General features: G+C 35.6%; 1 protein-coding gene across 3 annotated transcripts in view; it reads right to left on the reverse strand.

Annotated features, from left to right (window-relative positions):
* Positions 1-21925, reverse strand: part of LOC105477472 (TBC1 domain family member 23) — a 63983-nt gene that overhangs the window by 9330 nt on the left and 32728 nt on the right. For 2 of the 3 annotated variants that reach the window (XM_011733978.3, XM_011733980.3), the window contains 10 exons: positions 20151-20275; positions 20011-20057; positions 19078-19181; positions 17322-17444; positions 16036-16128; positions 12800-12970; positions 10153-10195; positions 8503-8609; positions 4828-4967; positions 3482-3526 (listed from right to left, as the gene is read on the reverse strand). In XM_011733978.3, coding sequence (XP_011732280.1) covers positions 3482-3526; positions 4828-4967; positions 8503-8609; positions 10153-10195; positions 12800-12970; positions 16036-16128; positions 17322-17444; positions 19078-19181; positions 20011-20057; positions 20151-20275 — 998 coding nt within the window. The remainder of the gene's footprint in view (positions 1-3481; positions 3527-4827; positions 4968-8502; positions 8610-10152; positions 10196-12799; positions 12971-16035; positions 16129-17321; positions 17445-19077; positions 19182-20010; positions 20058-20150; positions 20276-21925) is intronic. The other variant, XM_011733979.3, reaches the window with a different exon arrangement.

Genomic DNA, 21925 nt, shown 5'->3' on the forward strand with positions numbered 1-21925 from the left:
CAATAGAAATGAAGATTCTACTTTTGTTGTGCAAATATAAGCCATAAAAATGAATCTGCCTCCACCAGGCGCGGTGGCTCACTCCTGTAATCCTAGGACTTTGGAAGGCCGAGGAGGGTGGATCACCTGAGGTCGGAAGTTCAAGACTAGTCTGACCAACATGGAGAAACTCCGTCTCTACTAAAAATACAAAATTAGCTGGGCATGGTGGTACATGCCTGTAATTCCAGCTGCTTGGGAGGCTGAGGCAGGAGAACCGATTGAACCTGGGAGGCGGAGGTTGTGGTGAGCCGAGATCGCGCCATTGCACTCAAACCTGGGCAACAAGAGTGAAACTCCACCTCAAGGCAAAAAAAAGAATCTGCCTCTTTTTCAAAAGGCAGAAGCATGTAAACTCAAGCTTGATTAGGTCTACAGGAAGTGTGACCTCTCTTTTTAACATAAAAATTAATACCCTATTAATTTTCGGGTAATCCCAAATAAACTAAGAGGTAAAATTAAAATGTGTCAACAAAATACTACATGTGTTTCTGAGGGGAAAAGCATTGTTTTACTTGTAGGATAAGGATCAGCTAAAATTACCTACTACAAAGGAAGACTCCAGCTTTTTGGGGTGTGTGCATGTAATGTATGAAAACACTCAGAATCTTCTATTTTCAAGAGATATTCCAATGTGAGAAAAAAAATCAAGTTACATGCCTTTGGTTATTATTATTATTATTATTATTTTAGAGCCAGGGTCTCGCTCTGTCACCCAGGCCGGAGTACAGTGGCACAATCTTAGCTCACTGCAGCCTCGAATTCTTGGGCTCAAGCAATCTTTCTGCCTCAGTCTCCCATGCAGCTGGGACCACAGGGGTGCAGGACCACACGCCTAATTTTTTTATTTTTTCAGAGACAGGATCTTGCTATGCTGCCGATTGGTCTGAACTCTTGCACCCGTGATCCTCTCACCTCAGCCTCCCAGTGCTGAGATTACAGGTGTGAACCACCACACTTGGCCTTTACTTAGGTTTAGAATTCAATTTTCCCAGAAGATAGAGATCAAATCCATACTTTAAATAATTTTAAATATACATCATCAATAAACATTTTTTTGTAGCCTAATTCTGTTGATTTACTTCTTCCAAAATAACATTCCTCAACATAATGAGAGTTTAGTGTATAACAAATATTCATTGGAAATTACAAGTTAGGTTAATCAATACATAGGCTTAAAGTCTGGTTAAACAAAAAGTGACATAATCATTTGGTTTTATGTTAAAATATATCTAATGTAAAACTGTCCTATAAATTACCAAACTATGCTCATGAGAGAGAGATAGAAAATGATATAATTTGGATGCCTTTGAAACTCAGATTCAGCTTTCTTACAAAAGAAAGAGGTAAGAGCTTTATCTAAAAATGTTTTGATGCCATCTAGATTGTAAAATTTTAGATAGATTAGATTAGGAGTTCTCTAATATTAAAGCACAATTAAACTGCCATAACATAGAAAGTAACAAAGATAAATGTTTACAGCAAATAAGCATTTGCTACAACTAGATAACCAAGTAACCAGAAAGTATGAGTAAAGAGACAATCCTAAAAACCAAATTATTAATTGTTGATCAAGATTTATAATACAATGCAAAGTCTTTATAACCATGAATGCTAAGAATTATTGAGACATTTCTGGAAAGACTGGCTAAAAATGAATAAAATTCAACAGCTGGACTATTTTTTTAAAGCATAGTATCTATACTTTTTTGCCATGGTAATAACAGAAACATCTCTAGTATGGTTTGAGTAGGCTTTAATTTACTGAGCTTAGAAAGAAACCTACTTCATTCTAACTTCTCATGAGATTCTCTTTTCTAAACAAATACATCTAACTGTGGATCAGAGGTGATTTAAGTTACAAAAATTAATAATTTGGGAACTTGGGAGTTAAAAAAATTAGACTAATTCAATGGTCCTATAACAGAGTAAAATGGAAAGGATGATTCACAAATAGATTATAATTTTAAAAGGAGCAATTTCCTTTAAAGTAGTGCTAGGTAAAATTATTAGCAGAAGTCCTGTAATTGGCATTGTGTAGGAATAGTCACAATAAATCAAAACTCTTAGAACATAAGTTATTAGAGAGTGAAGTATTATTATTATTATTATTATTATTATTATTATTGAGACGGAGTCTTCTCTGTCGCCCAGGCTGGAGTGCAGTGGCACGCTCTTGGCTCACTGAAAGCAGCGCCTCCCAGGTTCACCCCATTCTCCTGCTTCAGCCTCCTGAGGAGCTCAGATTACAGGTGCCCGCCACCATGCCCAGCTAATTTTTTTGTATTTATTTATTTATTTTTTAGTAGAGACGGGGGTTTCACCGTGTAAGCCAGGGTTTCACCGTGTAAGCCAGGATGGTCTTGATCTCCTCACCTCGTGATCTGCCCGCCTCAGCCTCCCAAGTGCTGGGATTACAGGCGTGAGCCACCACGCCCGGCCAAAAGTATAGTCTTAGAGAATGAAGTATTATTTTTTAAAATGCTACTTCAAGTCACTGAGAATACTGAAGTGACCTGAGACAAATTCCATTCCATTATTCCAAAGCTTAACTTACATTCAAAATATGACTAGAATTTCTTTTTTTTTTTTTCTGGCCCACTTAGGATTTACAGAATTTCTTTTTAAATGTTTGTAGGTGTTGCTGTAATTGATATTCTAAATTAAATTGCTGAAAAATTCTGTGAGTATAAGAACTGTAAAGTCACACAGAGTTAAGTTAGTAAAGTTCTTTTGTTATCCTAATTGAAGATCCAGTAGATTTTTAAACCTTAAACTTATTTTGTCTTTTAATGAGAGACACCTCATTTTATTTGGGTTAGAGAAGTGACATATTATACATTAAAGTAATCCACCACCTAGAAAAAAAACGTAATTGTTTTTTCAACAAAAACCAAAGGCAGAACCCTAGAACTGTAGTCCCTTAGATTTATATATGCTAACTCAACCTAAATACATACATCTTATTAAGAAAAATCTAAAAATATAAAATTACATAATGTACATTAATTAACAAAAATTTTGAACCATGAATGGTGCCTATTTTTAGGTGCTATAATTTTCTCTGCTGCTAGGCAAGAGATAGAAGCAAATGAGCACCAAAGCAAATAACCTGCCAACTCGTGACCACACACATGCTTTCTTTGTTTCACCTTTCCCTGTCTCAGAATAAAAACTGCAGGTTTTGAACAAACTTAATTTTCATCTGTGGAATGCGTGATACAAACAAGCATGCAGGAAAAGAAATTAAAATGATCAAGCAAAAAACAAAAGAAAAGTATATCAAACAATATGACACACTCCTAAAAGCAGAATGAGAAAAGTTTAGCATTTGAAATAGCTGCATGAAATTTGAGCCAAGACAGCATAAAGCTTATAGATGGCATGAGGCATATTAAAGGAAAAGGATGGTTCAAGAAAAATGCTCTACTCATTGGCTTACCGCTCTGTACATGATCTGTCTGGCCAAGGAAGATTGAAAGACATTCTATAGCAAATCAAGGCAGAGGACAGAACAAAATGATTATAAAAAAATGCAACAGCTTTAAAACAAAAAATATGGTACAGTTTAGTCAGTTTTTCTCACCCAAAGTGTACATTATAAAGATGTTTCCATCATCCCAAGTACAAAGGAGAACAAAGAAAAGCCAATTACAAGTAAATCAAGGCAGCAGTCTTTTTGACTTAGTTATCACCAGTCCATTTTAAAATAAAACAAATAAATTTTAAAATAAAATTGCAAATGTTCATGCTACAAAATGTAGCAATAACAGTCCTCCAACCTAGAAGCACCAACAAAAGGTAAAAGGGTTAGCTTTTGAGAACAGACATAACTTTACTGCATAAACAAGTCTTTCAGGCTTGATAAAACACCTTGGTAATTATCAGTTGACCACTTTGGATAAAGTACAATTTTTTGGATCAATGAAAATAATCTATTACCTTCTCAGCTATTAACTAAATGCAAAAAAATGTACTTTTGTATGCATATACACTATACTTAATAAAGGGACAGACAACAAAGCCCTGACATTCAGTTCTTAAAGTAAAATACGTCAGTTTTCCCAGGATACTGCAAGACATGAAAGTGAAACCAAATATTATAACACATTTCCAATATAAGGCTTCCTTAAAAACAAATTTTGTGTTGCAATTATAAGACTAGCTTTGAACTCTAGGAACAGGAAGGATCAAACAGACTCATACATGGAGAAAAATATGTATCCTCAGTTACAATAAGAAACAAGATACATAAAACAGATATTTTTAAACTTGTTTATCAGTTGTTAACCACGTCCCTCATTTGTAATTTACAAGGAAATGGGGTTTTGTAAACGAAATTCTATGAAAGTCTGATCTTAAACATCAGAAGGTGGGTTTCTGCTATATTTAGCATGACCAGATTTTCTAGGTTTTAAATTCTTGGAGCAGAGGAAGAAGTTCTTACTATGAGATCACTGAATTCAGCAGATGATTCTCCATCCATTTGACATTTGGGAAGCAGCTACTATATGAAAAGTAATACATACTGGGACATAAATTATTTTTAGTGAATGGCATGATGTGACAGATACATTATTTGCATCTCTGAGTAGTAAGAGAGAATAATTATGGATATAAAGCACATTCCTGCAATTCTAATGAAAACGATGAAATCATCTAATAGCAAATGTACTTTATAATCCTTTTCTGGAACACATTCAATTCAACTAACATTTACTTACTGTAAGATATTATTTCTTTAGTTTTAATTATTCATCATAAACTCATACTATATAAACAACTCACCGATCCACAGGAGTTGATGTATTCTCTATAAAACTGATAACTTTTTCCTTGACATTAACGGATTTTGTCTTCAAAGCCACGGTCATTTTATTTACTAGTGATTTCATTCCTCTATCATTTGAGCCATTAGGAGATTCACCCTAAAAAAAGAAGACAGATGGATTAACTGCTCTCTAAATGACTAGAAGACATACTACTGCTAACCGTTATCTACATGCTATAGACTGAATTGCAATCCCACCAAATTCATATGTTGAAGTCCTAACTCCCAGTATATCTCAGAACGTGACTGTATTTGGAGACAGGGCCTCTACAGGCATAATTAAGGTTAAATGAGGTCTTTATAGGTGGTCTCTAATCCAGTCTGACTGGTGTCCTTATAAGAGACAAAGACATGAGCATATGAAAACTGAGAAGAAGCCATGTGAGGACACAGAGGGCAAGGCAGCCATCTACACGCCAAGGAGAGAGGCCTCAGGATAAACTAAACCTGCCAATACTTTGATCTTCGACTTTTAGTCTCCAGAACAGTAAGACAATAAATTTACATTGGTCAAGCCACCAGTCTGTGGTATGATATTTTGTTGCGGCAGCTGCAAACTAATTCATTAGGTGAAATCATTTTAAGAATAGAAGGTAGAGGCCGGGCGCGGTGGCTCACACCTGTAATCCCAGCACTTTGGGAGGCCGAGGCGGGTGACCACGAGGTCAGGAGTTCAAGACCAGCCTGGCCAAAATGGTGAAACCCCATCTCTACTAAAAATACAAAAATTAGCCGGGCATGGTGATGGGCACTTGTAATCCCAGCTACTCGGGAGGCTGTGGCAGACAACTGCTTGAACCTGCGAGGTGCAGGTTGCAGTGAGCTGAGATTGTGCCACTGCACACCAGTCTGAGCGATAAAGTGAGACTCCGTGTCAAAAAAAAAAAAAAAAAAAAAAAGAAAAAGAAAAAGAATAGAAGGTAGAATAAAAAATTAGGATATACTTGCACATATATGTATGTGGAGTCTGACATTACCTTCTTTATTATAAAAGAAATAGTTAAAACTACTGACCTTTCCTATCTCAGACTAGTTTACAAAAATAAGCAAAAGTATGATCAAACTACTATTTGCACATATGTGTGTGGAGTCTGAAATTACCTTATTTATTCAATAGGAAATAGTTAAAACTATTAACCTTTCTTAGACTAGTCTACAAAAATAAAGCAAAAGTATAATCAAACTACTATCCATGTAGCTAAACTTTTAAATATTTATCCCTTGTAAATGCTTGCTTTTTAAAGACACTGCCACTGAGGCCTTTATTTTCTGAAGAAAAGTTATCCTGATGTACCAAATGTAAGAGATGCGAGTACAATTCTTTTTTGTTTGTTTTTTGTTGTTGTTGTTTTGAGACAGTCTTGCTCTGTCACCCAAGCTGGAGAGTGGCACGATCTCGGCTCACTGTAACCTTAGCCTCTCGAGTAGCTGGGATTACAGGCACCTGCCACCACACCTGGCTAATTTTTGAACTCCTGACCTAAGGTGATTCACCTGTCTCGGGCTCCCATAGTGCTGGGATTACAAGCATAAGCCACTGTGCATAGCTGTGAGTATAATTCTTAAATTGTTTCATGGGATTGTTCACATATACCTTCCTAGAAGGAAATTCAGTGATGGGTGTCAAATATTTAAAAGTGATCCTCTTTTTTGCCAATTAATTCCTCTTTAGAATTAATGGGAAGGAAGTGCCCAGAAATTTGGGTACTATTTGATGGAAAATTACACAGCCATTACAAACTCATACTATTTTTAAATAGCATTTTAAAATGCTAGAAAATGCTCATATGTTTAGTGAAAAAGCAGAAAATAAAATTCTAGTTTGCTATGATCACTACTTTTAAAATAAAGAAACACATTCACTAAAAAGGGTTTGATGAAAATACTTTAAAATATGAATGGCAAAATTATCTCTGGAACAGCTACAGGTGATTTTGTTTTCTTTATACTTTTCTTATTTATATATGATGCTACAATGAACATCTGTTACTTTTATTTTTAGAAGAAATGTCATTAACAACACAAAAAACTATGTTTCTATTTCTGTATCTAAATTCAAAGCCAAATTAAACTGCAAAACTTCTTTGGTACTTTGAAAAGAATGCGCTTTAAGATAATTTCTAAAATAGCCTCAATCAGCGTTTTTCAAATCTGAATATAAAAGCTTCAACAGAAAAACTATCCAGTGATGTGAACAGGAATATAAATTAGAATGTTTTTTGGAGAGCCATTTGATAATAATGCAGAAGTCTAAGGACTTTGGTAACATTTTAATCAAGTTATTCCACTTCCAGGACTAAATAATCATGGCATATGCAAATTTATCACTACAAAAATTAAACTGTTTGTAACAGAAAAAAACTGGAAACAATGTAAATACTGAATAATAGAGAACTGAATAAATTATAATATACCCAGACAATGAAATACTATTTAGTTATTTGTAAGTGAAAACAGCAAACATTTACTAAGTAAATGGTGATTTCACACAAAGAGCATCAAGTTAAAAATAAGTATCAAGTTAAAAATAAGATTCTCAGGCAAGCCTTATCTGCTGATGTGAAAATAATCTGATTTCGATTTGCATGGCCGAAGATAAACCTCAACTAACACAGGTAGTGAGTTACAATTTCATAATAACTACTATTAAATATTTGGTGACAGGTACTATACTTTCCATTTACTTCCACAGTTAATCCTCGAGTTATCCTTAGGAAGAAAGTTATGTTGTTAACATTTCTATTGCACAGGTGGAGAAATCACAGCTCAAAGACCTTGCTGGAGATCATGAAGAAAGTGAGTTGTAGATGAAATCTGAACCCAGGTATGTCAGACCTGTAGGCCCAAGCTACTAACCATGCCCTTGTACTGCAGTTTCCCTTCTATTTCTGTTTTAAAAAATAATCACTAGGTAGATGAGGACCATTATTTATGAAAATAATTTAATGACATCTAATTCAACTAACATGAAATACTGAAGTACTGGAAAAGCACAAAAGACCTATTACCCAAATATTTCCAAAGTAGAACAGAAAAACAGATTTATCCACTGTAGCAAAACCGGGTAGTAACACACATCTCAATAACTAAAAATCAAATAGGATTGGAAACTGGTTCTTGTCTTCCTCTGCCTGACCAATTCTCCAATGTGGATAGACTCAAGTTCACATCACTTAAGTCTGTGATGGGGATGGGTACAGATACAATGTGCACGAGATGATTATGAGCCCTAGTATTCTGGCAAAAACTAACTGGGAGATGCCTGGAATCAGCTTGCTTAAGAGTCCCAGCTATTTATAGGACCCAGATTTGTCCCCATCGATATTTAAGCTAGAGCATAAAACTGTCACTACGTGATACCAAACTACAGATGGACAGGGAGAAATTTGAATTCAGCAGCTGAACTTCAAGAGCTCCCACCTAGTTTAGCTGTGAAGGCTTGCTGTATCATGTCATTAATCTCACAATAAAGGCTTGCTGTATCATTTCATTAATCTCACAAAACTATGACTCTTCATGGCATGTGTTTAAAATGTTTTGACTCCATTTCTGTTATGGTGGGGTTTTAGTAGTTAATCACCTTTTCTGGGAACTTATCCAAATCCAGTAACGTACTCTCTACATACACTTACATCAACAGAATTGATACTGCTCCTTGAGCCTGAGGTACTAGCAATCCAATGGCCATATCCATTTTCTGGTCCATCCACATTAATGTCTGCCAGGTGCTGCTGCAGTGCTTAAGATAAATTAAAAACAACGACAACAACAAAACCTAAAATATCAACCCTCTTTGGAAAAATTCATTACCAACGAAATATAATAAACATGTCACAGCTGAGAAAAAAGGACCGAAGGAAATAATCACAGGTATTTCTTTCTGCACGTCTGTGATGGAGAAAAGGCCTCCAAGCTAGAGCAAACCTTCCTCTTCTTCCTTCTAAAACCCTCTGTACACGGACAACATTTCTTAAGTGACGCCAAAGGTGATGATAACTGTATAGGCTTTATGTTTTCTTCTTTGGAAGGAAATCTTTCAAGTATTAACAGATAATTTCTGCAACATTTTTATGACATAAAGGATTAATAGAAAACTGATTGTGACTTTTGTTATACCATAAGGAGACATCAATCAATCTCTCCCATAATAAAGAAGCATTGTTAGGCATTAACAGTTACAGAAAGAGATATTATTCTTGGTGAATAAATAATCCATGGTTTTAAAAACATTTCCAAAATCTGGGCTATACTATTAAAAAAATGCTTTTCAGACACTTTTGAGAATTACAAGCTTAATAATCAAGTTTTATATCATTACCAGGATTCCTAATAAATAACACTGAGCCTAGGGCCAATACATGTTTAACACTACTTATTAAAATAATCTTTTTTGTACATCACTCTGGGTATGAACCTCAAAAGTCGTTAGTTATCAGGTCATGATATATAGAAGATAATCATAATCCTTGTTAATATCAACAAAGACCAAGAGGAAATACATCCTAATGTTCCAAAAATCCTAAGTTACAGCCTAACTCCCACGATTAAAGCCTAAGATTCCATTACTCTCAACATATACTGATTTGATTTTTGGAGCTTCAGTTGCACAATTGGTTAGCATGTGATTCTTATATATTGATTTGATTTGATCATTGATTTTCCCCAGCATTTACAGCTCAGTATTTTTGTAATCTCTTTTTCTAATGTAAGACAGGCTCTTTTAAAATCTTATTACTCTGCCTGCAAAGTAAAATTCTCAATACTTGCCTGCAGAGATCTTGCCAATTATTTTACTTTCCTAGATTATCAAATATTAGTCTGCAGTTCTGAAAACATCAGTTTATTTTGTTCCACTTAGCTAACATTTTTTAAACAGAGAATACCTTCAAGTAGTTCAAAAATAAAATAATAAAACACCTAAAGAGTCCAAAAGTTATACTATCAAAAGTATTCCTTGAATTCTTCCTTCCCCGTCCCATCATTTAATCCTCCTTCTCCACAGAGGCAATCATATGGACAGTTTTTCATTCATCTTTACAAAAATATTTTTTGGAAACAAATCTATTAAAATAGTCTTACATCAAATAGTCACTCATTTCAACTGCCTATTACGTTTGTCTGTTATCTGTAAGTCCTCCTGGCCTTGCCTTTTCTGAAAACATTGAATGAATGAAGAGAGTCTACCCATTAACTAATGTGATCACTCCAGATCAACTCTATTGATAATCAATACAATTTCTTCTGAAACACAGAGGAAAAAAACTAATAAATTAAAATCTTACCCATAAATCCTCCACTGGCAATACTCACATATTCTTTGTTTTTCTGTAATGGAAAAGAAAATTTAAATTCTTCCAAAAATGTGACTTTATTAAAACTTCAGCTAGTTCTAAAACACTGATAAATACAATATCAAGTTATATATTAAATTTCTGGGCTTTCTTATTTCCTTGACATTTTGGAGTTTGGCACAGAGAGGTATATCCATTTACCTTACATATTGTAAGGGTCTGGTGCTTGGGTGGGAAGAAGGGGACAACTTCAAGGCTATTAACAAGTCTTGATTTTACTTGTATTATTGTTTCAATAGTGCAATGTTCAAACCAAAATTAAACAGTATTTTAGGATGTAATCAGAGTGATTTTTAAAAGCTTTCAAAATATTTGGGTCCTCTATTAAAAGATAATATAAAAAGAAACATTATGGCTAATTATGAAGAAATAAGGGAATGTTACCATTTTGCAAACTACTAAAAACATAATGGATCTAAGTAATAAAAACAACAATAAAAAAGAGGAACACTAAAAAGATATCTAAATAGTATTTACCATCTAAAAGAGGCAGGCATCACCCCCTCAGGACCTCCTTCTCCTAAACAAAGAAGTCTGAACATCTCTAGATTTAGACTACTGGCTTACAGGAAATACCAGGGACAGAACATGATAAACGACACCATGTGAATGTAATCAGCAAAATCCAGAATGTGGGGAACTCTATAACACAAATTAACTGCTTTTCCCAACAAAAATATGCAAGGAAAACAATTTAAAAAAGGAACCTATAAACTAAAAGAAACTTAAAAGACATCAACCAAATGTCAACGTCTTGTTTTAGATCTTAGGAAAATCAGGGAAACTTGAACACTAAATTTTTTTTTTAATAAAGTATGATAATGATGTGGTTATGTCTTTATAATGAGTTTATGGCATTCAGTTCTCCCTACTTTTCCATTTCCTTGAAATTTTCCATAATAAAAATTGGGGGAAAAATTTATAAAACCACACAAAGAACTTGAATAATTTAAAAAAGTTCACAATATTCCAAACTCTTGCCCTATGACAGCCCTCACAATATACAGTATAGTTTACACTAAAGCGTTTTTATTTTATTTTGTTTTTGAGGATAGGGTCTCGCTCTGTCACCCAGGCTGGATGGAGTACAGTGGCATGAATACGGCTCCCTGCAGCCTCAATCTCCCAGCTCATGCAATTATCCTGCCTCAGCCTCCCAAGCAGCTGGGACTACAGATGAACACATCCACACGCAGTTAATATTTTTATTTTTTGTAGAGACAGGGTCTCATTATGTTGCCCAGGGTGGTCTTGAACTCCTGGGCTCAAGTGATCCTCCCATCTCAGTCTACCAAAGTATTGGGATTATAGGTGTGAGCCACCCTGCCTGGCCTGAAGCATGTTTAGAATAGACCAGTTAAATTTATGAGTGAAACGAGTTTGGTTCCTTATTTTTGTTATTTCCTATGCTTCTAAACTCTTTCCTTTAATATAATTTAAAATTATCCTACAATCCCTCTCCCAAATATCCTCTTCCTTCTCTGATTTTGCTTTTCAAGGATTTCGTCTTTAATTTTTTCAAACCAGATTCTCAGTAAAATACAACATAAATAGAAATGAATCCAAATTGAGTGGCTTGTGTATTACCAGGCCTACCATCTTGCTGATTCCATAGCTCAGGACCATACAAAGTAAGGACTTCAACACATAAACTGCTAAAGAATACCTAGTAAGTAACTATTTTAATACAAAACAAGCCATCACTGAGTGACATTTTTAAAAAAGCAGAGAAGCAGGTTGCATAAAATCACTAATTCAAATTAGTTGTGTTGAAGACAATATTTAAACACAAAAAGGAAAGATGGCTAGGTGTTGTGAATGAATGTGTACATGCATTTATTCAGTTTCAAATGAAGATATTAAGATGAATTATATAGCTACTGTAAAAAGTACTAGGACATAAATACACATAAAGATCAATGTAACATAATAGGCCAGGCACGGTGGCTCACGCCTGTAATTCCAGCACTCTAGGAGGCCGAGGAGGGCGGATCACTTGAGGTCAGGAGTTCGAGACCAGCCTGGCCAACATAGTGAAACCCCGTCTCTACTACAAAAACAAAAACTAGTCAAGTGTGGTGGCGCATGCCTGTAGTCCAGCTACTCGAGAGGCGAAGGGAGGAGAATTGTTTGAATCAGGGATGCGGAAGTTGCAGTGAGTCAAGATCACGCACTGCACTGCAGCGTAGGCGACAGAGGAAGACTCCAGCTCAAAAAAAAATAATAAACAGAAAACAATAAAAGATCAATGTAACATAATAATCCAGAAATAGATCTTGATGCATAGAGGAACTCAGTATATTAATAAGGTAGTATTTCAAATTGTACAATTTGTAAGCTATTTGGAGAAATTTTAAATTCCTACCTTACTTCTTACACAAAATAAATTCCAGATGGTTTGAGTTAAACATTAAAAAAAAATCATATAAGCATATGAGAAAAATCTGGAGAAGACCTTAACAAGTCACAAAACCAAGAAAAATACAGATAAATCTGACAAGCAAAAAGTTATCTATGCAAATTTTTTAAAGGTGATAACATTAACCAAACAAAACTGAAATAATTTATGTCAGCATACCTGTAAAAAGTGTGCCAGGACCATGTTCATATACATGTCTTCTTCCTCCCTGCCACTGCCCATAAAACAGAGGTGCTCCCCACCAGCTATGGAGCCAGACTCAATGGATTGCTTCTGCGCTTCCAGCAAGGATTTTACTGACTGTGCAAACTCAGATGGATTCTGGAGCATCTAGACAATTTTTTTAAAGTTAAAAACTTGACAAGCCTGTGTTTCACATATATTTGTAAATTTGAAATTTTTTTAGGAAAAACCCCAATATTTAAAGAGCCACAACGAAAATGAAGGGAAAAAAAGACTCTTATAAATAAAACCCCTGGGATAAGAGAAATATTTATAAATGTATCTATAATACAATAGAACAAAAATTGAACATTCACACAAAGATTGACGCAAAGAAAATACTTCTCTACTACAGAAAACCTGTTTTGTTCCTGTTTTTTCTTACATAACAAGTAGCAACTGTGTCCTTAGGTATCAAGACAGAAAGAGTATAAAACTATAGATCAAAACAAGCTCTATTTTTCAGTTTCCCCTTAGATGGTAAGCCATGTATTTCTTAGAGCATAGTCAGAAATAACAGAAGGCATTTGTTTATCGGCACTATTCCAGGTAATGGAGACACAAAGATGAAATATTCATTTCTTACCCTCAAGGAAACAAGTACGACAATGACTACAAAGATGTTTAAAAACTGTTTTAATGGAGATACACAAAAAGTACGGTGAAAAACAGAAAAATGGACAGACCACATAGAAAAGCAATTTGTAAAAAACAAAAGCAAATATAAACAGCACACTCACAAAAAATAATGTTCAACCTCATTGGTAATTACAACTATTTTTCACTCATCACTCTGGTAAGATGAGAAAAGACTGATAATGTCCAATAATACCAATGGCATTCTCATTTACAGTTCTGAAACATAAGAAGGTTTCACCTTTTTTTTTTTTTGAGACGGAGTCTCGCTCTGTCGCCCAGGCTGGAATGCAGTGGCCGGATCTCAGCTCACTGCAAGCTCCGCCTCCCGGGTTCACGCCATTCTCCTGCCTCAGCCTCCCGAGTAGCTGGGACTACAGGGGCCCGCCACCTCGCCCGGCTAGTTTTTTTTGTATTTTTTTAGTAGAGACGGGGTTTTACCGTGTTAGCCAGGATGGTCTCGATCTCCTGACCTCGTGATCTGCCCATCTTGGCCTCCCAAAGTGCTGGGATTACAGGCTTGAGCCACCACGCCCGGCCGGTTCCATCTTTTTTTTTTTTTTTTTTTTTGGAGACAGAATCTCCCTCAGTCACCCAGGCTGGAGTGCAGTGGCGCGATCTCAGCTCACCGCAACCTCTGCCTCCCAGGTTCAAGCAATTCTCCTAACTCAGCCTCCAGAGTAGCTGGGTTCCACCCTTTTAAAGGGCAATATGGTGGTCTCTAGTAAAATGTATATATCCACACACCTCAACAAAACAATTTTAATTTTAAGAATCTATTTTACAGAAATATTTGCATAAGTACAAAATGTATAACTGCAGCATTATTACAAGAAAACAAAAAATAACCCACATATACATCAATCAGGCAATAAATTATAGTATACCTACATGTACCATGGACTATGCATCATTAGAAAGAATGTATTTATATCAAAAGATCTCTTAGAAACTGTTATGTTAAAAATCAAGTGGCAAAATAAGAAATATGTAAATAGATATTAAAAGTCTGCAAGATTAAGTAAGTTGATAATATTCTTTAAAATTTTTTAAAAATTCAAGCCTGGCATGGTGGCTCATGCCTGTAATCCCTGCATTTTGGGAGGCCGAGGTGGGCAGATTACTTGAAGCTGGGAGTTCGAGACCAGCCTGGCCAACATGAACCCCCTCCTCTACTAGAAACAAAAAAATTAGCCAGATGTGGTGGCACACACCTGCAGTCCCAGCTACTCGGGAGGCTGAGGCCGGAGAATCGCCAGAACCTGGGAGGCTGAGGTTGCAGTGAGCCAAGATCACACCACTGCACTCCAGCCTGAGTGGCAGAGTAGAAACTCTGTCTCAAAAAAAAAAAAAAAATTAATTTAAGTATTCATGAATCACCTGAGTAAACTGTTAAAATAGGAACGACAGAGGAATCAAGGGAAGAGAAGGGTACAGAGTTCAACTATAGAATATGGATGAGCTAAGATGGCCTTTCTCACAATATCCAAAACTCTGATTTCTTATGTTAGTTTTCTCTCAATATTACCTAGGCCCTTTCACACACCCTTTCAGTCTCAGCATTAAATTTTTAAGACAAGTTAGCAAGGGGAAAGGTAGACTTAATATTTAGCTAAGAGATTTCTCATCCCACTCCTGTGTTCCCCATCCCTGAGGCTTTAATGATCCCAGAATGGCTTAAATGACGTTAGCCTCAATTTTACCAATGGCTCTATACATCTCTGACAATTATTTACTTTACCATTCTTCAAATTAAATGACCTAGGATAGTAGTTTTAATAACTAAGTACTTATAAGCCAGATACTATCGTTATTAAATATTAGTTTATTATATGTATAAATACTCATGATTAAAAATGGTTCACACTATAAAGCCTACAGAATTCTTACTCAATTACAGTAAGAGCTGATATCTGAAGAATCCTTAGTACGTGCAGTCCACTATGCTAAGTGCTCTACTATGTAGCTCAAACTAAATTCAGAATTTACTGACATAACAATGGTAAGCAATAGTAAGCCATAGTGAGCATTGTTTCAGCTACTCTTTATGATGCCAAAAGGGTATCTGGGCCGGACGTAGTGGCTCACGCCTATAATCCCAACACTTTGGGAGGCTCATGTAGGGGGATCACCTGAGGTCAGGAGTTTGAGACCAGACTGGCCAACATGGCAAAAGCCCCTCTCTACTACAAATACAAAAAATTAGCCGGGCGTGGTGGTGGGTGCCTGTAATCCCAGCTACTCAGGAGGGTGAGGCAGGAGAATAGCTTGAACCCAGGAAGCAGAGGTTGCAGTGAGCCGAGATCGCACCATTGTACTCCTGCCTGGGCAACAAGAGCGAAACAAACAAACAAACAAACAACACAAAAGCATATGTGGGTGAAAAGGAAACCTGACAGCAACACTTTTCTTGTAAGGGCAGAGACTGCCTTCTTAAACAGAAAGAAAAAATTCCCTAGTCTGGGACCTATACATTTATTTATGAACTAAAGGAAAAAAAGTTACTTTAAGAATAATTAATCAGCATTTATACTAACCAGATCTGAATCTAAGTGGAAAGCAGTTGCTAAATGCCCAGCATTATATTGCTCTGCAGGACGGCAATCCACCACAAAGAACCGGACTCCTTCCTAAAAGGGAAACAACATTTGATATATAGGAATTTCCCATGAGGTTCACATTGCACAATATAATATTCACAGCTAACCAAAGGAAGGGAATAAGTTTATGAAAACATGGATCTCACATGGAATTAGGAGGACCTAGTTAGTATAGAAAATAACCTGAAGGTCCTAAATACTTTTATTTGTTTTTAACAGTTAAAACATTTTTCTTTTTTAGATGTTGTTCTTTACTGGAAAGTCTTAAAATACACAGAAGGAGAATGCCTGTTTGAGCTATAAAACTAATTATACTGGAATTTGACAATGTACCATGTAAACACTACATAGTTATAAACATAACTTTAGATATGCTTTCCTTTTTTGCAAATAAATCTGCAAATTTATCAACAGCTCAATTCACATAAGAACTAAACATCTATTTCGTGTGGGTGGGATGAAGGGAGAATGTTCTGAAATACCAGCTTTAACTAGAGAAGTTCATGTGGGTCTCTTTAAACTGGATAACATGTTTTCATTTGTTTTTTAATATTAGTCTGAATAAGTAAAAAGCGAGATGCTTGTATTTTGAAAATTCTTAATAACCAGCACAGATACAGTAAGAAATCCAACTAAGAAAGATCTACCATAAAAGGATATCTTTCCACGTCCATTCCTTTCCTGCCCTCAATCTTGGAAATACACTACACCTTCCAAATACAACCACAGTTAACTGTTGCACTACTAGTAATAAAGACTATATATTAAAAACCATCATCAGTCAAACTGACTTACTAGATTTTCATGCAGAAAATTACATTTTCACAATTCTCGTTTGCTGTAAGTTGTATCGAACTAAACCATGTAATTCAATTAGCTGTAAACTACCAGAAACTGTTAAATGCTAAATTCACCCTTTTAAGTATTTTATACAATGCCACATTCAGTCGCTCTACTGAAATATGAAAAAAGATATGTCGATTTACAAAAACTGGTGTCAAGAATGTCAACAATAATTAATTGTAGACAATTAAAACAACACACAAGCTGACAAGTTTTAAAATGACCCTCTGAACATAACATTTAACACAATCATTCAAAAAGCCAAAAGAGCCACCTTGTTGCAGTAAATTGATTTTGTGGGAATCACTGAACAGGGAGGAAGTTGGTTCCTTGTATTTAAAATGAACAGTCCCCTAACAAACTGGGTTTCCTTTACTTACCCCTTGTAGCTGATTCGCTTGAAGGATCTCTGACACTGAGATGGCCAGACAAAGAGCCTGACTCAGATCTGCATCATCATCCTTAATTCCCAACAAAGTACTACCAAAGAGATGGTGATTATCCTGTTTGAGGGGAAATTTTTAAACATTATGAAAAAAAATCGAAATTTCTTCCTAAAAATATTCTAATTAAACCACAACAGGTTGAGTTGTGATTTTTAAAACCTAATACTAATCTCAAATTTTATATGCTAAGAACTGCAAAAAAGTCACATAAAGTCCCTGTTAGTGTTCACACAAAATGAAAGACTAAGAAAAAAAAACACATTCTAAATAGCTATTTTCTATACTACCACCTGTAGTTAATATTGAATTTTAAAAATAGTTACTTACAATTTTTCATATCTTAATAAAAGCAAATATGTGGCAGAAATCGATTGCATAAATGAGTTAAAATACTGATCCACAGCCTGCTCTAATTCACAACTGCTAGTGCAGATTCACTATGTCTGAAGAATAAAAGGTGCAGCTCTTGAAAGAGAAAAAAAATAAGACGTCTTTTTCATTCAGTATTTTAAACTACTGTCCTACCATCTGACTTATCCAGCATTGTTAGGGACTGAAGAGTTCTATATAAGAAAATTATTAAAATAGTTGAAATTGGTCCCTAGAAATAAGTCTTTTAAAATTAGTTATTTTTAAGGGAAAATGATCATAAAAGGTTTCCTTTACCTGCTTTCTCAAACACAGTGTACTAAACATAATTTAACTTTATCTTGACACTTCAGTGACATGACGAGTACCAACTAGAAATTATTATGGCAGAATGCTTTAAAAAAAAAAGACAATAATGCTCTCATGGGCACCTGAAGTCACATACAAACCTGCTGGCTTTAAAAACTTGTGCCTCTTCCACTATTAGCTTTTGCTTCTTAAGAGTTTCATTTTTCAGGAGTTCACATCACTCACACTTCTAATCTGGTGTCCTTTATTAAGCACCTGTCTGGTCTAAGGGTCTAAGTCTTTATGGGGCCTAAATGACCTTTCATTATAAGACAGCTCTGCATCACTAACACTGTACAAACCTGCACTCCAGAGAAAAGTGGCATAACTCTACCTCCTCCACTGGATTACTACTGTAATAGAATTTTTTGCTTTTTTTTTTGAGACAGCGTCTTCGCTCTGTCACCCAGGCTGGAGTGCAATGGCGTGATCTCGGCTCACTGTAAGTTCCACCTTCCAGGTTCACGCCATTCTCCTGCCTTAGCCTCCCAAGTAGCTGGGACTACAGGTGCCCGCCACCACACCTGTCTAATTTTTTGTATTTTTAGTAAAGACAGGGTTTCACCGTGTTAGCCAGGATGGTCTCGATCTCCTGACCTTGTGATCCGGCTGCCTTGGCCTCCCAAAGTGCTGGGATTACAGGTGTGAGCCACCATGCCCAGCCCTGTAATATAATTTTTAAAGTCAAGAAAACACTAATTTAGCAAATATCTCACAGTCAATTTTCTTATGATCAGAAATAACAATAATCAGAAGAGAGGTAAGATGCTTTCTACTGTCTTTTTAACTAGTCTCTTCCTCCACTAGGGAGGGTCTTTATGGAGAGGAAAAAAAAAACCCACACAAAACTACAACACATAAAGAAACAGAAAAAATTGACAACCTAGAGTATTTTAACTAAAGTGAATACAAAGTAATTAAACAATGTACAAAATGTGAAATGCAAAATAGTTGATCATTTCTTGTCTTATACCTTCCTAAAAGAAGCTGGTGTTTTGCTGCAATAATACTGAGCCAGAGAGAAAAGGTCTTCTATATCTTCTATATTCAGACTGGATGGAGTATTTTGCAAGAACTCTGAAACATGATTATAGACATAATATTTAGTAGTTTGTGAAAAATGCAAACATTAAAATTGTTTATGTATCAGAGCTGAAATATCTTCATCATAAATACTATGCAAATAGAGTCTCAACAGTGGTGCTTTTACAATGTCTTGTGGAAAAGTGGATTTCTCCAAGTGAGCTGAAACTGTTAATGTAAATCTCTTGTTAGTGAAGGATGGTGTCAGGCAATCAAATCAAATTCATTAACCTTAATTAGAATTCTATGATTTATTTAACAAACATATATGAAGAAGTGCCAGGGCCCCTGAACATACAAAATATCTAAGAAATAGTTACTGACTTAAAAGAACTTTGTCTTGTATGAAAAAAATAAAAATAAATCATTATAATGTAATAAGATAAACATTACTATACAGATAGCACAAAGTGACAGGCAATATAGAGAGGAAGTAACTATCTCCATGTGGGGAATATGGTGGGGAGAACCCAAAAGGAGAACCAAAGTTTCACAATTGAAATATCATATAAACTGAGTATTGAAAGGTAAATTATGGATGGGTAGAGAGGAACAGAGGAGGGCGATCTATTTGAACAGTGAAACCAAAGGAATAGTATATGGAAAGCAATGAAAGAGTGAACAAATATGAAGGAATGAATGAAGATGGCAAAATAAAGGAAAATCGTCTTCAAGGTCTGTACCTGGAGAGTGTTTATATAATTTGAGAGTTGAATGGAGCCTCAGAGCTCTTCTAATCTCCTAAATTTATGAATGAGGAAACTGAGTAACTTACACAGATAAGGAGACCCAAAATGTTTTCGCTACATTAAATGATACTTACGGATAACTTCTTCTTTGCTGTCTGACTCTTGTGTTAAAATAACTTCTCTGTAAAAGGGAATCAAATCAATTTGAGTTAAATATTAACAGAGCACCCTGAGAAAAGGGGGAAAAAAAACAACTAACCAACCAGATACTTACTTTGCATTAACAAGGATAATTAACATTAAGAAATAAATAAAAAATGGATCTGCTTGTTGTAGATATCCATCCCATATTGCCTGAGTGACTTCAATGGAACAGTAACATGCAAAAAGACTTCCAAGCTGTAATCAGGAAATGAAATGAGAGACATAAACCACTGGAGGTGACTTGTTCTCTTAAAAGTATTAAAGCAAATGAATAAGAAACATTACATCAAATTATCTGCACCTGATATTTAATGCGTACCTTAATCTTAGTGTATGAAATCCAAAGGCAAAACATGTGAATTCAAGGGACAATGGAGCCACTTATTAACTGTGTGACTTAGGACATGTCAACCTCTTTAAAGCTTCCATTTTTACTTCTGTAAAAAAGAGGAATACTGCTACCCATCTTCTACTACTATTGTGAAAAGAATACCTAAAGTAACCAGCACATATCTTTGCCATAGCATAACTAACATAATTATGGTCTGAGCTCCATAAGAGTAACTAAAATAATTACAATATAATAACAGCACAGTATTTAAATTACAAGGTAATTGTGAGGATCAAACATGGTAATTTAAGAGCAGCTAATAAAACTCTAATCATAATATAAATATGAATTGCTCCCAAAGCTCACTTGTACATCACTTGAAAGAGATTAGGCTGGGCACAGTGGCTCACGCCTATAATCCCAGCATTTCAGGAGGGTGAGGTGGATGGATGACCTGAGGTCAGGAATTTGAGACCAACCTGGCCAACATAGTGAAACCCCGTCTCTACTAAAAATACGAAAATTAGCCAGGCATGGTGGTGCGTGTTTGTAGTCCCAACTACTCGGGAGGCTGAGGCAGGAGAATCACTTGAACCTGGGAGGCAGAGGTTGCAGTGACACGAGATCTCACCACTGCACTCCAGCCTGGGTGACAGAGTGAGACTCTGTCTCAAAAAATAAATAAATAAAATAAACAACATTCATATCCTTCGATATATCTCAGGAGCTAAGAGTTGTTAATTTATAAGCATCTCTACAACCCAATTGTGTTTTAAGTTGCATGAAGTAATATTTTTAGATCATTCAACTTTCATTATATACAGAAATAATTCCTCTACAGGTTTAAATTTAAAACATTTTTAATGGCTAACTAAAGAGAATTAATGGGAACACATATATTTAGTGCACTCTTTGTGCAATACTAAACTAATACTAAACTATTATCACATGTCATTAAAAATATCTCTTACTTAAATTCTCACAACAGGCCTGGAAAGTAAACACATTTCTTCCCATTTTGCAGGTGAGAAAGTAGATTTCAATTACTCGCCCGTTTTTTTCAGGTGAGGAACTTGGATTACTTTCTCAAGCTCACAGAGCTAGTGAGTGGTGCTGGGAATAGGAAAAAGCCTGAGACTCCACAGCCTATGTCATTGCCATCACACGTGACCACAAGCCTTTTAAAATACATAATGCTACTAATGTTTTTTTGCGGTTGCTTTAAAAATTACGATTACAAACACAGATTAGAAGAGGTACATACAAACAGAATAGCAATATACAGTCATCTTTAAGCTCACTTAGCTCAACTAAAGCTACCACTGCATTGCTCACAGTGGTTTAGGAATTACTCTTTGTTTCATCTCCTGATATTTAACAAATTCTATTTCATCGACATGATACTAGTAGCAAGAATAAACTATCTGGCATATCAGCTGAAGAGAAACCACTCAGTTCAAACTTCCAGCTACCAGCACTAATTCAGAGCTCTGGCATCAGAAATGGCATTTCCT

The sequence above is a fragment of the Macaca nemestrina genome, chromosome 2 (genome assembly GCF_043159975.1).
Source record: "Macaca nemestrina isolate mMacNem1 chromosome 2, mMacNem.hap1, whole genome shotgun sequence".
Lineage (NCBI taxonomy): Eukaryota > Metazoa > Chordata > Mammalia > Primates > Cercopithecidae > Macaca > Macaca nemestrina.